General features: G+C 39.0%; 1 protein-coding gene across 1 annotated transcript in view; it reads right to left on the bottom strand.

The window, feature by feature from the left end:
• The window catches only part of ZBTB10 (zinc finger and BTB domain containing 10), a 29,666-nt gene that overhangs the window by 7,041 nt on the left and 5,441 nt on the right, over positions 1-17,184 (bottom strand). The window contains exons 2-3 of the mRNA XM_075085297.1: positions 13,525-14,422; positions 58-231 (exon numbers count right to left, since the gene is read on the bottom strand). Coding sequence (XP_074941398.1) covers positions 58-231; positions 13,525-14,422 — 1,072 coding nt within the window. The remainder of the gene's footprint in view (positions 1-57; positions 232-13,524; positions 14,423-17,184) is intronic.

Here is a 17,184-nt window from a genome sequence, read left to right as displayed (position 1 = left end):
GATAGAGCTTCTTTATCAGAGGTAAAAAACAGCCTCCCCTCCATCAGGTATACTTGCCATTTTCCCAAGCGTCTTTTGGCCAAGATTCTGGCAGCAGTCCGTACTTGAAGTCACTTGAAGTACCCGGCAGCAGTCCGTACTTGAAGTCACTTGAAGTACCCGGCAGCAGTCCATACTTGAAGTCACTTGAAGTACCCGGCAGCAGTCCATACTTGAAGTCACTTGAAGTACCTATTACAGACAGTCTTACTTTAGCTTCGTGGGTTCTAATCAGTCATGTTGTTTAGCAGAATATATACCCTTTTTAAACTGTGACAAAAAGTTTCAAACCTTAAAATAGTAACTATCATCCTTTTTCACATACTCTTTAATACTGAAATGAAAAAAAAACCTGCATTCCTTATTTCAGTGAAATTAGACCTTTGAACTACTCTCCATGGCACCATTTCTTTTTCCCATCCTGAGAATAATTCAAAGCCTTTTTCATACTACAAGAACTCTTATGGTAAGGATATTTATTGCCTCACAATCATCATGACAGGGCTAAAAAGTTTTCCACTGCATTCTCTCTGCAACTGCTTTGTGCAGTGGCTTCATCTGGTCTACCACAGACAGTCTAGCTGGTAAAAAAGTAACATTTTCTGCTGGAGGTGTGATTTTCTCTGCCTTAAAATATCTCAGTGGTATATAAAGTGCTTTAAATACCTTTATTTGTATAAAGTATCCTACAGCTATGTCTAAATCCTTTTTTGAATCATCACCATTAGTCTATAACCACATCAATTCAAGGGAGCATAATTACTTGGAATATACCATCTCAAAAGACCAGTTTGCATATTTACATTTGGGCTTTAGACAAGCTCTTCATGCAGTTTGCATGGTCTTTGTAGCTTTTTTCAGTCTTCAAAAGAACAAAGTAATTCAGAAAGGAACAGTGCTTTAGGAAAAAAAAAAAAAAGATCCTTGTTTAATTCTATACTTTTGAAACAAGTAAGACTTGCATGAGTCTAATAAGGAATCACTATTACACAGCACAGAGAACTATAAATAGTACACAAGAAAGCTGCACTAGGCATTTAAAAAAAATCGTATTTGTGGGGCAAAGACTTCTGGCAGGAGTGTAAATCAATCCTTCCCCCAATCCTCAGGACAAGAGTTTGTTGGAAAACATGAACTCGTAAATCCATTACTTTCCTCACAGGCACACAGTTGTTAAATAAACAAACTGCAGTGGAAACTGGCAGATTTCCTTTTGTTTGTCTGGATGGTGCTCAGGTCCTCACACTGGGTTCCCAATGTCATTGTTGTGAAAGTCTTGAAAAGAACTTCAGCACGAACAGATTCATTTTTACTTTCAAGCCTGAGACTGTACGTTTTAATAGTCACTTACTACTTTTGTTCCTATACTGCTCATTCTAAGGGTTTTCCCAGGAAATTCTCTTAGCGTAAACTAGAGCTTCGTGCAGCTAGTGGTAAGCTGCACACTGAAACACTAGCAATTTACAGTTTTAGTGGGGAAAAAGGACAGGTTACAAATCCTCACAGCATTAGACATATACAGTAGTTTCATTTACTGCTCAGGCAGTGTTACAGTCGGCAGAAGTTTCATCTGCAACGTAAGGCAACAGTTCAAAAGGAAATCAGTTAAGGAATACGAGGCTCGTAAGTCTATCCTATCTCCTAGACAGCAGCAAATGATAACCAAGGCTGGATCACAACTGCCAAACCAGGTATTCCATGGGTGTTTTCAAAAAGCAGAGCTTGAGTGGACAAAGGAAGAGAAATCCCAATATTTTAGCTCATACACCTATCTATTTTTGTAGAGAAAGAAAGGAAGGGAGAGGAAGGGAATAAATCTCCTTCTCCTTTAAGAAACTAAGAATTTTATTTTTTTTTAATTACTGACTCTAATAGCTTTTATGTCTAAAAGAGGCAAGAACTCCTTACACTAATTTGGAGCTACTGGACTCCAGCAATGGCATCTCACAACAGCTCAAGGAATAGAACACAGATACCCTATAGACATGCCAACTACACATTCCTTTGAGGTGAGCAGTAAAACTTCCTTCTGTAATACACAAGAAAGGATTACTGAGGAAGCACTGTTGTACAGTTCTGGGCAAGAACAAAGATTACTTGACCTCAAGCCTAAAAGTCTCCAAATTAAAGCAGGCTTCAGGATCTAGCAGAGAAATAAAACAACTTTTATAATGTTTAAAATATTAGACCTTTTCTTTATAGGTTTGCCCCTTTAATAGAGCTGTCCTGTCTCTAGTTAACCAGTGGAAGATCAGTGATCAAAATACCTTAATCACTTTTTCCCTGCTTATGGGAGGAATATCTGTAAGATCAACGGACCAAGCCTTTACTGCTTAGAGAGGTAATGCATACGCTGTGTATAGACAATATTGCATAGCTGCCTTCAAAATAAGCATATATTGAAAACTGGCCACAGGTAAGAGATATACCAAGCTGAGCACATTTATAACACTGTCACTTTGACAGTTGTCTTGGATCTAAGAACACAAATTGAATTTCATTAGGAACATTTATGCTCATGGCTGGTATTGAAGTTCAAGAGAAGTTAGCAACGCAAATCTCTGCAGAGGTCTGGATCTTAGCATAAGACTCAGCATAAAGCCAAACAGACTTAAGAGCTGTAGTCTAGTATAGATAATACCTACTAAACCTTTCTACCTCCAATTTGAAGAGAAGACCTGCTGTAACATGAAAGAACACCAGCACAGATACCACAAGAGATAAGAGGTTGCTACAGACACTTCAGTCTCTGCACAGTACAGGACTAAGTAGATCATAATTAAACCTAATGCTTATTCTTAGAATAATTCGTTGACCTAGAAAACCTGCTCTCTACATTAAGCACAAATATGCGTTCAAAACAAAAAAAAGGCTTTTTTTTTTAATGTCTAATGACTCATCCATACAGGAAAGACATTAATTACATATAGACTGGGAACTGGAAGTGCAATACCTAGCCTCTAATAGTTTCCCCAGGCGGACATGCAGCCTGCAGTCAGATAAGCTTCTGACTGTAACTAAGCCAAGTACAAGATGTTGTTACAAATCCCTGTGGCTCGTAACATCTCCCATTCCTCCTCCCACCCAGGCTACTGCCCCCCGAAACCTGCTTACAAAACTGCAGATCAGCCATCCTGTTAGATCTAACCTGTTCCTGTCAGCTTAAACCCAGATGATTTTCACAGGAGACCGAAAGCAACTACATACGCAGTTGTACTGGTAGACTGCGGGTGGGGTGCAAAGGGGGAAGTACAGACAGCACTAAGATCCTTTAAAAAGAAAGAAGCCATAGTGTTCAGTATCTCCAGACCAGGTCATCTGACCACAACTTTCCTTTGATATAAAGATACATTTTTTACAGTTTAGTTGATTCCTAAGAGAGGTGTAAGTTAGTAATTTAAATGTCAGTTAGCCGCCAACACGTAACCATTGTTCTACCCTGCATGGAGAAGAGGTTTCTATCAGTAACCTGATCTTAAAAAAAGGCAAAACAACCCAGAAAACCATAAACACCACCACTACACCACATAACTAAAATAATAAAAAAAAACAATACAAATAAGCTGATAGCTGTCAGCGCTGCAATTCTCAAGACACCAATGTGAGATGAGATAAAGACAATGCAAAGTACAATGAAGTGGTTGTACAGGCTTTTACACAACTAACAAAAATGTGATGGAAACATTTTATGTCCTACTCTGTTTCCAAATTTCCTTTTTCTCAGGAAAAAGGATAACCAGAAGTCAGACACTGATTTCCAGTTTTGAAGGGAAGAGGTAGGGGAGTGTCACCAGAAAGAGAGACCACATGTGAATGGAAACATCATTAGTATGACAAGTTTTGCTCTTTTTCTGTAACCAGAAATATGCCAATTTTGGGGGGAAGAAAATGAGACGTTACTGAGTAGGGGATGATCAAGGAGATTAATGAGAAGATCAACAATGTAGGCCATCGAACAGGTCATTATAGAAAGGGATCTGGACTTAGCGTGCGCTGAGGGAGAAGACCTAAAACTTTGCATTAGATACAGTTGTCTGTAATGAACTTAACTTCTGCTGTCTTTATACCTATTACCACTAAAAACAATGCCAAAAGAGGAGAAAAAGGAATTCTACTATTTTTTTCTACCAGGTTTTCTGACATTGACTGCTCATTCAGATCAATTGAAAAAAAAAGACAGGATAAGCAATCCATAGCTTTCAGGGATTGTAAAGACAGCAGTGGTAATCTACTGAATCAACCTGGATTGCTCCTGGAGAGCTGCATGTGCTGTTTACGTTAAGTAACATGACAGAAAAAACAGCATTGCCAAGCCTGAGGTACTGGGAAGGTGGGGGAAAGAAAAGACATTGTACTCCATTTGTTCCCAGAGTATTACTCACATCTTTAACCTTGCTTCTGAAAAGGGGTCAAAGTATGTTACTTCTCAACTGCCTTTTCCAACAGCAGGCTCAGACAAACTTAAAGACATTTTGCCAATGCAATCTTACTCATACTCTGTGTGCTGCGTCCAATTGCTCTTAATTTTTACTGTTTCTCATTCATTAAAAAATGGTTTATTGCCTTGACTATGGAGGCAGATCTGTCATCAACTAACCCTGCCAGATGACCATCAACTGGTGCCAAATGTATCATCTACTTGCTTCAACTTACCATATATTCCCTAAATTCCCTGAGAAAGGGGTGCCATTCACATTAGAAAGTTATTTTGCTGATCTCTCCCCACAAAGGCTACATCAGTGGAACACAGGATAGTAAGAGCTTTCCTCATCCAGATCACTTATTTGTGGGAGAGCGTTGTTCTCAGGCACTACCACAGACTCAGAACAAAAACTTAGGTCTGAAGTGACCTCTGAAGGTCACCTAGTTCAGCCTCCTGCTTACAGCAGGGCTAACTTCAAAGTTGGACTATATGTTGCTTTGGACCTTGCCAAATTTTAAATGTCTACAAGGACTGGAGATTCCAAAAACCCTTTAAACAATATGTTTGAACACAACCACTCTCATAGTCAACAGTTTTCTTCATATACAGCTGGAATTTCCTTAGCTGCAACTTCTGACAATTGACTCTTGCCCTGTCATGTGCACCTCTCAAAAGCATCTGGGTTCACTTCCTCTGTAATCCCCTCAAGGTGGGGGAAGACAGCAGGTAGGCCCCTCAGCCTTCTCCATACTAAATAAATTCAGCTCCTCAGCTTCTCATTGAACAACATGGTCTCCATCCTCCTAATCACCTACAGCCCCTCCACCAGACTCCCTCCAGCTTGCCAGCATCTTTCTCGTACTGGGCTGTCCTGAACTGGGCACAGGATTTCATATGCAGTCTTGCCAGTCCTGAGTTCAGGGGTGTTATCATCACTTCCCTCAGTCTGCTGACTATATTCTTGCTAATACCACTACGAGGCTAGCCCTCATTGCTCCTACGATGCGCTACCGACTTGTTTGCTGTCCACAAGGACGTCCCAGCTCTTTTCCACAGAGTTACTACACAGCCACTCAGCGCTCAGCTTGTACTAATACAGGGTTGTTACTTCTAGAGGCAGGACTTGACATTTGTCTTGGCACAGCATCTTGGGAGTTCCTGCTGGACAATTCCTACAGATTGTCAAGGTCCATCTGAACAACAGTCCAGCCTTGCCCTCTAGCAGATCAGCCATCCTCACCAATTTGATGTCATCTGCAAACTTGCTGAGAGCATCTTCTGTCCTACTACCCTGATCACTGATGAAGACGTTGAACAGTAAGACTTGGTAAGCTATTTTCAGGAAAATAGCCCTTCTTGACTTCACTGTCAAGAAAACAACTTAATCGATGAGCTCATGATCTAGTTCAGAAGTTTAAGGGCCAGGTCATGAATAAGTAAATGTAAGGATGTACCTAAAGAGTTTTCTCAAGTAAAGTATTCAAGAGGTAACTCAAATACTTTCTAATATAAACTTTTCACATCCCCTTTTCATCAAGTCTTATATTTAAAGTGTTAACATAAGTAGGACTTTCAAGGATATATATACACCTGAAAGGCTGCATGAAACTCCTTGTGACTGACTGGCATTTAGGATTAAGATCCTTTAATAGAATAAAAAACAACAACCATTCTAGATGCTCTGGTAACTAAAGTAAATGTCTTCGTATTATGTTCTGCTCCTATTTTCTTGCTAACTGGTTGAAAAAGTGATTGTAGAACAAATCCAAGGAAAGAAGTTTGATTTGTCCTTAAAGCTGCCATTTTTTTCCTAATGAAGGGGGGAAAAATCCAACAAAAAAAGGAAAATTAATTTATTCCAATCTTAGGACTAATATAAGGGTTTCTACACAGTAAAGCTATTAGTTTCTTTCTGCATCAGCATTAGAGAACTGCCATTGGTACCATTTTATCAGCTACATGTTGTAGCTTGTAACCATGTTTTCTCAAAGGAAGAATTAATTGTCAGCTTGAGAGACAGGAAAGAGAAGTATCACCACGCATCATCATCGAAGACCACTGATGTCACTGTAGATGAGACAAATACACCAAGAACTGTTATTTGTATTTATTCTTATGTAAAGACATAGGCACAGGTACCATTGCTGTGCAGAGACTGTTTTGGTCCAAACAACTTTTTATGCTGGAACAGTTGAAAGGAAATGCTAAAGAGATCTCCGCTTCATTTTAGCTTCTGTAATTGCAGGCAGTTTTAGAAGGAGTAGCATAACTGACCAAAATCCTTGTGTTGAACTGGCATCTCAGTATCATTCATTCCAGACTTACTTTGCCAAAGCCCAACTTTGTCCAGGAATACCAAAGGATTTTGTCTTTACACTGGGCTTTGAGGAAAAGTAAGGTACAAGACAGAGGTGCAAATCTGTAAAAATACCAAAACAAAAAAGAAAAAACCCAACCTTTACCAACAAGAAAAACCCAACCCAAACAAAAAACCCGATAAAAACCACAAACACACCCAGATACTTCCTTGGGAAGTCTCCACAGTAAGATCTGTGATTACATGACAAACTAAACTTGCCAGACTGGTGTCGTGCTCTCCTTACAATGTAACACGCAACATTACACCTTAAAGAAAGGGGATCAAGTCAAGTCACAAGCAAGCAAATGTGTACTTTTCATACACGTGACCTGACCATGAAAGACAACTGCTGCTTAACAAAGGGGTTTTTCTTCCCCAGCTTTTGAGGTCATGTTTTTAAAAATGTTCCCTCAAACCCACCCTGAGCCCTAGAAATACCAGAACTTCTGCTATTGTGGCTATATTTTTACTGTAAAAATGGCAACTCTGATCTTGCTAACTCCCCTCTCCATTGTTTCCAGTATGACAGGATGAAGCTTGTAACTAACAAAGCGGCACCAATGAAGGCTAGCGGTTAAAGTGGAATTGTCTGCTAAAGCTATACTTCTACCAATGCATGTACACTGCAAGTACAACAATGAGCTTCAGGGTAAACGCATAGCATAAGCTTGCTATTCTACACTTTCTATGTTTAGTATAAGCTTTCTACACTATGGAGACATTTCTGGTTGGACATATTTACTGATGCCTACCAGAAACCGGCACAAGAAATGCTTCCCGCTTCTCTCTTCCCCCAAAAAAACCTGACTCCAAGTTCCATAAACAAGAATTCCAGAATGTACACAAAGAATAAATGGTTGGGCAGCGAGCTAAACACAGCAAGGACAGAGAACCTGGAAAGAGAAGCTGAAGAAACCACCTTTTAGTCAAACTACATGCCACTTAACGCCTATTCCACTCAGCTACCAACAGTGAGGATAACCTAACCCTCAAATGACCTGATATACCCTCAAATTTAGAAAACATACCTCAAATTTAAAAGACAAACAAACCAACTCCAAACCCACACAACACACTAAGTCTTGTACACCCAGAGTAACTGAACAGCAATTGATCAATTTCTACTTCCATAAACTCTTACATGACAAAGCCATTCTAGCATAAGAGTGCTCTCACAGGGAGTTATGGTGGAATAACTCAATTGAATAGGCCTACCAACACAGAAAACCTACAGATTAAATAGGAAAACTAACATTGCTTTTGATACCATATGTCAGTTAAGGCATAAAGAATATTTTTTAAAAGTCCTTTAGCAGTTTTTTTAGCTTCATAAATACCATGTGGGAATGGATAGGCATGTGAAAACACCATGTAGGTGATAAGTGGGCTGTGGAAAAAAACCCAATACTTTCTAGGGTAATTACTACCTGGAAAAAAACACTTTTTAAAGGAAGTTGTATTCTAATATTCATGGTAGTTTAAAAAGCTCCATGCTACTCTGAAAATCAGCTACAATCCAAAAGGATCTAAAACACCTAGAGTAAAAACACTTTCACTGCTCAGTGATAGATTAATGATAGACTTAATTACATTTGACTTACTGAGGTACATCTTTGCAATGCAGGAAGGAAGACAGCTGAAGAAATAGCACAGCTAACTTCTGTGGCTGGAGTTATGCCCCTCAAATGAACAAAGAAGATACACTGCCCCTGGTTTTCTTTATTTATGGAACTGCTGCCATCATCATCATCACTATTTCATAAGTGAGGTAGCAGAAAAAAAACAGACCAGCATTACAGATTGATAATTTTTTAGAAGTGAATGTATTGCCTGCGCTTCGATTGCATTGAGACAAAAAAAAAGTTTTTCAGGCAGAAAAAGTTTGTAGACACCACGTAACCTTCCTCCCCAACCCATCCACCTTGCCTGTTTTGGGGGGTTAAAAAAGAAAGCCCCAACACAACAGTAATACATAGAACATTGCTTAAAGTTGCAAGGTCAGTGGTATACCGTACCATGAGAATGTGAAGATCTATTTCTCTTTGGGATCATCCTGGGGAGAGGTAAATTTAATGAATGGGTAAGAGGCTGCCCCCCAGATATTGTACTCTTTAGATGACTTCTAAAAAACCAATGGGGGCTTCAATACCAGGATATATAGGGAATGGGGCAAGTACAGAGGTCAAAGGTCTATTAAGCAATTTAAATCTTTGCATCAGGGTACCAGCTGGAGATCTGAGGAAGATGTAACTGAGACTTATGGTACTGTGGAATAGTAGGGTTAAAAAAAAGGTTAATTTTCTTGTACTAATTTTCTTTTTCTTTGAACTTGGACAGTCAAGTGGGGTTTATCCCTACAAGAAATATACATGTCCAGATAAGTCCACCAATTCTGACTTCTTCAAACACGAGGTTACCTGTCTTCATTGTAAAGTCCTGATCAAGTCATGTCATGCTACTCCCTCCAATCACAAGGAGAACCATGACCGGCATTACATTTTTAGCTGCTGTATCCTTCTGAAAAGTAGTTGCTTCTACAGCAAGCTGAATTAAATTCCTTAAGAACCTATGAAGTCATTCAGGAACCTTCTTGTTTCACAAAACTGCTGTTTTCATCCTGACCTTGTTATCCTTTCCCTCATCCCCACCCCCAACACAATATATGACGCAGCATTATCTAGCCTGAAAATCACAGTGACAAATAATCCAGTGGTAGCTTCATATGGGGATATTACATACAAGTCTCTAAGAATCAACACCACCAGCTCTGGAAACTATAAACAATACTTCACAGTTCTATTCTGAAGCCTGAGGATAAGATACTTGTACTCCAAAAAAAACAGGCCCAAATGAAAAACAAATTCAAGAAGTGATAAAAGTTTTTATAAACCTCAAACAGACATTAGACATATGATGAATTAAGAGTCACTGGGCTTTTATGATCTGGAAACTGACTATGAAATGCTGACTGATTGCACTGTTATTTTCACCATAGTAAATGGTTAGTTTTAAGATGCATCGTGGCTGTAAACAGTAAAGGTATTTTTTTTCAGCAGATTATCAACTAGAAGGGAAAACAGTAAGATAGGCGTAACATTCAGTGTTAAGAAACACAGCTATTTTAATTAATATAGCTAAAACTGGAGGAAGGCTTGAAACCTTCAGTAAGAGTCAGTAAATGAATTAAGATAGTACATGCAATTTAAAATCCATCTCAGCTTCATGGAGTTTAAGCTCTCCGAAGTGCTACTTTTAAAGGGAAGGTGTTAAATATGAACTCACTGGCCACACAGCACAAGAGGAAGGAGAAGCTGACATATCCTTACAGATATCTGTAGGAAAACTCACATTTTACAAGAAGCAGTTCTAATATCTTCACTTTGCTGGGACAGGAGGGTTAGACAGTTCAGAAAGCTTTTTTTGTTGATTATCTAATACTTACCTAGCAGTATCCAACTGGAAAGTCCACTTACTACAGAATTCAAGGTAGGGGCTTTTAGAGTAAATTTTTGTAGTGAGAGGAAGTGTGCTTAAATAGGCTTCCCTTCCACTGTATCAACTTCCTTCCCCTCACAAAAACACCAGACAACCCAAAACTATAATCAAGGACACAGTAACTCACTTTACATGTAACTGGACGTCTCATAACCACAGCTGGTGTTGGTTATCCCCATCAGCACATGACAAAGTATAATAGTACAAGCTCATTCTTTCCCTTGTAGCAACCAAAGAGACAGTGCACTTCCTTAGCTTTCATCATAATAATTTACTATTCTTTTCTGTCTCACAGCATTGCCTTATGGAATAGAATAGAATTCCAGAAGACATTTTCTTATGAATTTTTAACTCCCAGTGCCTATTATTTCTGGTAGTTTTTCATCTCTGCAAGAAATTTAATCCACAACTAAAAAGTTACCAAATAACCTGCAGGTTACTCTACAACTCATTCTTGTCATTCTTCCAATTCTCCACTCCACCCTCTTCCACCTTTTCCTGAGCATATAGGGAACAACTGAAAGAAAAGTGTTTAAGAGTGGAATCTACCTGCAAAGCAAAGAAAAAGCTAGCCAGCAGTAGAGGCGAAAGAATACCAAATGCTAAAGCACAGACCACGGGTGAAAGCAAGCTATACCAAGCCCTATTTCTAATCTCTTTTCTTGTTTCAAACAATGTGCATCACAGAGAACTTCATAAAAGTAAAGGTCTTATTATAAAAATATTAGATGGCTTCCAAGATAGTTGTAACACTGAGAAAATTTAATTCTTTACCTGGGACCACTTATGTTGTACTCTTAAGTACCAAGGAGATCATTAGTTGACACCATTTTATAGTTCAATAAAATAAACTCCCCCCTGCAATCACAGAACTTTCAATGGTTTTGGACAGACACCACAGCACAATTTCAGTGTGCCCCTGGCCTCTAACACAGCCCTTTTCATCAAGATGTTGCATGGATGTATTTTGTAATTTAATTCTTTAGCACAACGAATTACTAGAAACCTCTGTGCTTCTGTCCAAAAAACTGAACAAGGACTAAACTTCTTCAATCATTACTGCACTGCCCATATCCTCCATTATTTCTTCAAGAAAGTACCAGAGCACATATTCAAGTTCTCAGCATGCAAACAAGTATTTATTTCTGTTGCTGGGGTCATCATTTAGTAGACATATTATCTGTGGTATTTCCAACAGCAAAAGAGGTTTAATATCTACCCCCTATAAATCAGAAACAGAAATCACATCCTAAATTGTGTCAGAAATTTGATGTTTCTGTAATTAATATACAGGTCCTCAGCTCCTGCTCCAGACCCTCTGCTGCCCTTTTTCATGCTGCTGCAACTAAGCCTGTATTTAGCAAGCAGCATAGCCCAGCACAGGCAGATTTGTTGTGTGGGTGCCAAGGACTCAACGTTCCCACTACATGCATCTAAAGGTGCTTTACTTAAGGCCAGATCTAACCTGGTGCTGTAGACTCAAGGCCTGTTAGCAGTTGGCACACAATAGGCAAGTTTCTGAAACACAACTTCTACCTTCACTTCTACCTTCACTTCAACCAGAAGAAACCCTGTGCTGTCTAAGAAAGCTTAGACAGCAAGAGAAATCAGGAAACTCATTTTACAAGTGCACACTCCCAAACTGAACGGCAAAGCTAAGGCAGACCTACCCACGGAGTTAAGAGGTAAGGACTACAGATAAGCAAACCCCCTGAAGCATTTGCAGAATGAATGTTAGCTCCTCAGCCCAGCTGCTTCCCCAGAGCCACTCCTGTCATGCCCACTACTTGCAAACTGTATGGACCTCTCTTGTACTGGCTGCCCTTGCTTGTGTGCCAGATGTAGGGGTCCGTAGTTCCAGTCTGTACCACCCCGTAAGGCCACATGCCACTGGCACCATGCACAGGTAGGCACCCACACACTGCTGGCAGAGCCCTTTCAGGGCCCAGGAGAGACAGCCTGTCCCTGCCACTTCTGAAAGGATTTCTGTCAGGGGGTACAGGAAGAAACCAAGCCCATCCTTCCTTCCACCAAGTAAATATAGGTTCCTAGACTCTCCCAGAACTCAGGCTTTCAAATCTCTGTTTTGTCACTGGAATACAAAAATATCCAGAAATATTCTATACCCGCCCATGTGAGTGACAATTTCTTTTTTTCCCTCCTCTTAGTTCTACCTCTTGAACCTGGGAAGCAGGATATCCACAGTCCCTTCATGTTTGAAAGTGGCGTACATTTTTAAATGCTTTAGAAACAGATGTATTGAGAGAACTTGGTTCCAGCGACGTCTCAAATACACCTTTAACTCCTAAATTGGGCAAGTTCTCAAAGCTGCTAATTCATCTAAGAGCGATACAGGTAAATGGCAGTACTTCAAATATAAACTTCAACTACTCATACAGTATAATAATAATAATTTAAAAAGTAAAAATGGAATTTAATTACATTGCTCCAAATTCCAATTACACTGTGAATAGTCTGCTTATAATTCTTTGTGTGATCATATTTGTTTAGCAAACAGATACTTAATCTTATTCTAGCATTTACATTAAACATAGATCCTTGAGTAAAAAAAATCCTATGAATTCAGTCACTCCCAGCATTTGTTTAAAGAATAATTCAACAAAAAAAGATATTCCCTCTGCTGTACGTCATTGTGGCATCTCTTTCCAATCCATTTCACAAATCATCTTCGAGATTCAGGATTACTCCATTTTGTAGCTTTCCAGATACCTCTACAATAAACAGCAGCAGCAATCTGACTTCTGCTTCTGGGTGACACTCAGGTGAGGGAGATCACCAGAAAAATCTTTTGCTAGTGTAGGGAAGAAAATTATAAAAACCCTTTCTCTGTGCAACGAGAGAACATTATTAGCCACCAGTTATCACCCTTTGATTTTGTGCCTAAGAGTGGCTACAGATTAAATGTAAAAATTTTAGTTTCTACCAGCTGGTAAGGATCCCCAACTCAAGCATCAAATGCAAGCAGTGTTACATACTGCATGGCACAGCACTGCCATTCCTTTCTCTAGCTGAAGATACACTGCTGTGCCCCAAGGTGGAGAATCAGATTACTGATTTAGTAACCTGATTGGTGTGCTGACTTTTACTAAAAGATCCTATCCAACATACCTTTATAAAAGTTATTGTCATATACTTTATTCAATAATTTAGTTTTCAAATTATATAACTGATGTTAAGCAATATTTACCTGCTTCTTCTTTAATAAATGACAAATCTTCTTCTGGATATGGGACTGATGGTTGCAACACTGAGCAATCTTCTGAGTTCTCTTCAGTATTAGGTGGTATATTATAAATAAATCTCTTTGCAGTTTGGTTTTTCCTTCTTGCTTTTCCAGGTTCTTGAACTGATTGTCCCTGTGCGCCCATGTCATTCCATACAAAAACTTTTCCCTCACCTTGAGATTCATTTTCAGCCATTTCAGGTGAGCTGTCCTGGACCCAACCGCAGTCATTCATTTGGTAACTTTCCATTTGGCCCTCATCAATAGGGTAACCATCGTTCTCAGTTTTTATGCTACTTGCCAAGTTGGTAAGGTTTCGCGTTGCCCAGAAGCTGGCAACTTTCTGATCCCTTGGAGACAAACCATCCCTACTAACAGATCTTCTGTTGTAATCCACTACAACAGTCTCTGGAGCTTCTGATTTTATACTTATGTTTAAGGCATCTTTGATGAAGTTGCGGCAGGACTGGACAACCTCTGTCATTTGAAGGTAGCTGGCCACTGACATCACTTCAATGGCATTTTGGCTCGTAAGCACGAGGTTACCAGAATATAAGAAGTCCAAGATGACAGAAAAACCTTGAACAGCAACAACGTCTAAATAGGTAACAGTGGTTTGGTTACGGCTTTCTTTGTTTGTAAAGCAATACAGAGTCTTAAAGAAGCGGCTGCCTGCAACCAGGATGTTCTTGTGAGCTCTGAAGACCCTCCCACTCACCACAATATTAACATCACAAAGAATGCCTTTCTTCCTCTGCTCGTTGAGCTCTTGCAGGAGCTGATAGCAGTAAGAGTTCTCATTTGGCCTGCTGTTAAAATCACAGTATCCTTCATTATTCAGTTCTGATGGTAACTCTGACTCCTGCAATTAGAAAAACCACAACCATAATTAGCTCTTAATGAACGCTCTCCTTAGTCCTCCAACACTATAATAAGGATATGAAAATAAACTTAAAAAGATAATGTTATTCAAACGATTTCATTTTTTATTTATGTACTTGGTCATAAAGTCAGGCAGGAATATATAATTTAAAAATATTTCTGAAAACTAAGAATCATGATCTCACTCTGCAACCTCTGCCCCCAAATTTGGAACAAAAACAGAACTAGCAGAATTGCCTTGAGGGCAAAGGAAGTGAAGCTGCAGCCAGAAGTAAGGAAAGATTTAGTTGGGTGTGAACAACTTGTTTTTCTTAACCCAAATACATTAAAGATTCAGGAGTCTCTCTTTCCAAAGATTTAACTAGATGGTTCTCACATAACCAACCCCCCATTCCATCCTAGAAAACCCCACTTAAATGGGTAAATTCAACCTCAATAACTGAGTCAACATTTTCTCAGGCTGAGAGATGAATACACAAAGATTAGGTCTGTATCTCCCAATCTCTTATACATTTTAAAGAAAACATGTAACCGAAGTAGTTATAAGAGCAGCTATATTTCTAATACAGTTCTACAAATTAGGCATTTCTTTATTTTCTAATTGCACAGGCTTAGGATTAAATAGCTGTATTACACAAGTGGACAGAACACTGCAGGTGACCAAACAAAACTTAAGCTTCCACTACATTATTTAACAAAGACTTTCTTGAATCGTGCTTCACTCAAACTTTCCAGAGGCAACACCTTTAACTGATACATACTTATTATATAGACAATATGTACTTATGTGCCTCCTTTTGAAGGTGTGATCTCAAACGTTGCTTGAAAATTTTGCTGAAAGTAGCATCAGAAAACCTAACACTAAGAAATTAGTTATGAAAGATTAGTTCAGACAGTGAAAGGCTGATAAGAAACAAGAGATCTGAACTGGATTTTAGAGCATTTAGAAGATTTATAACTGATGTTCAGTCAATGGTGATTCAGAGCTGCTATACAAAGCAGCAGATAGAACAAAGCAGAAAACACCCCAGACTGGCGTATTTGAGACTATACTTATATTGATTGATACATGCTGCCATCGAGAGCAGCGACGAAGACAGAGCCTGTTTTATACTGGATCTCTTGAGACTCTTCTTCCCTAGCAAGTAAGGACAGTTCAAAACTGGCTTGCTCCAATATGGTGATGATCTCTCATCCTAAACATTTTGCAAATTATGTCATTATTTTTGCTTCATATATTCTAAAACAACTCTCAGAATTGGGGGCTAGAGGTATCATTAACACTCGACTACCTCAACACTACAGGTCAAAAACAACATTACTGAGGTACTGTTAATGCAGTCATGAGCCCATAATCTATACTGGGTCTAAAATAAACATTGCAGAAAAGTACTACCCTTAATTTGGGACTATGGCAGAAACCAGCTATACATACATATAAAAGAAGTCACTTTCCATCACACAGGAATTAGTGCATTGACTCAGTACTCACCTCAAGTTATAATCCCAGTGTGGATCGCTGGGATGACAACTGAGGCTGTAACTACATCCTCTAAAATGGTATTTACATCTAAAATAACAGATTTTTGTCCAACCTCGGCTTAATTTTTTCTGCATGCTCTGACATACTCAAGTACTCCCTCAGTTCAGAGCTTTGAAACAGAAAGTACATCCCAAACATGTGACAACTAAGTCTGTCATTAAGTTCTCAGCGTATTTCAGATCCGGACTAGCTTTGTCACTCCAGCAACGGAGCACCGCTTAGTTTCACACACCAATTACACTGACTTTGGATCAGATTAAGATGAAAATTATCATACCCTAAAGTATTGTCACTCTAGTCACAGTCAGCCATCAGTGACTTGCATCTCACACAGTAAGTGCTAGGTAGATGCTATGATAGCTGACAATTTCATTCTCTGAGAACACCTTAAACACTACATAAAATTTAAAAATACTCTGCAGCGGTTCTTTTCACAATTGTCTGATTAAAGAATGGAGCTAATAGTACATTTTCACTGAGCATGTGTATGTATCCAATCAAGTTGATAAAAAAAGAAATCAAGATTTACAATATTTTATTTTCCCCCTAAGAAAACAACAAGCCAGCATGGTAAAAAGGAGCTGCAGATCACAAATCACAGATCACAAATGTGCTACAGAAACGTAAGACTAATGTCTTCATTATGAAAAGGCCAGGCAGCTGAGTGAAAATAAGAGACTATCATGCAACTAATGGCCAAGCTATCAGGGCATGTGTTGGGGGCGGGGGGGGGGGGAAAGAGAGATCAATATTACAGCTTTACAGAAATGGGTGCATGAATATTTTAAAACTAACAGTAACACTGAAAACAACTGTTTAACTGCTGCTATGGAAGCAGCTAACCATAATGCCACACCTCAAATGAAATGAAAGCCTGACATCTGAACAGTTATCAAGCCTATGTAAGCCAAGTGTGACAAGTAGAATTAACATTTACTATGAGAAGAATGAAAAAAATTAATATCCCTTGGAGGGTTTTAAACATCTCCCTTTTGTATAGAAAAGTACAACACAGTTCTATAGGAGGTATGGGGCAGAAAATAATCACAGAAAATTAAAGTAGTAGTCTATTTCAAGCTTCTGTTACTTATGTTGTACTTATGGCACATCATCATACGGGTAGATGATGAGAGTTCTGATAAGGGTTCTGATGAGAAGAAAAACCAGTGATATATGCTTAGATGTCAATTATACTTTCA

This window comes from Phalacrocorax aristotelis, chromosome 2 (assembly GCF_949628215.1).
Source record: "Phalacrocorax aristotelis chromosome 2, bGulAri2.1, whole genome shotgun sequence".
NCBI lineage: Eukaryota > Metazoa > Chordata > Aves > Suliformes > Phalacrocoracidae > Phalacrocorax > Phalacrocorax aristotelis.
The sequence above is the reverse complement of the archived record's forward strand: the minus strand, read 5'-3'. Positions and strand labels throughout refer to the sequence as shown.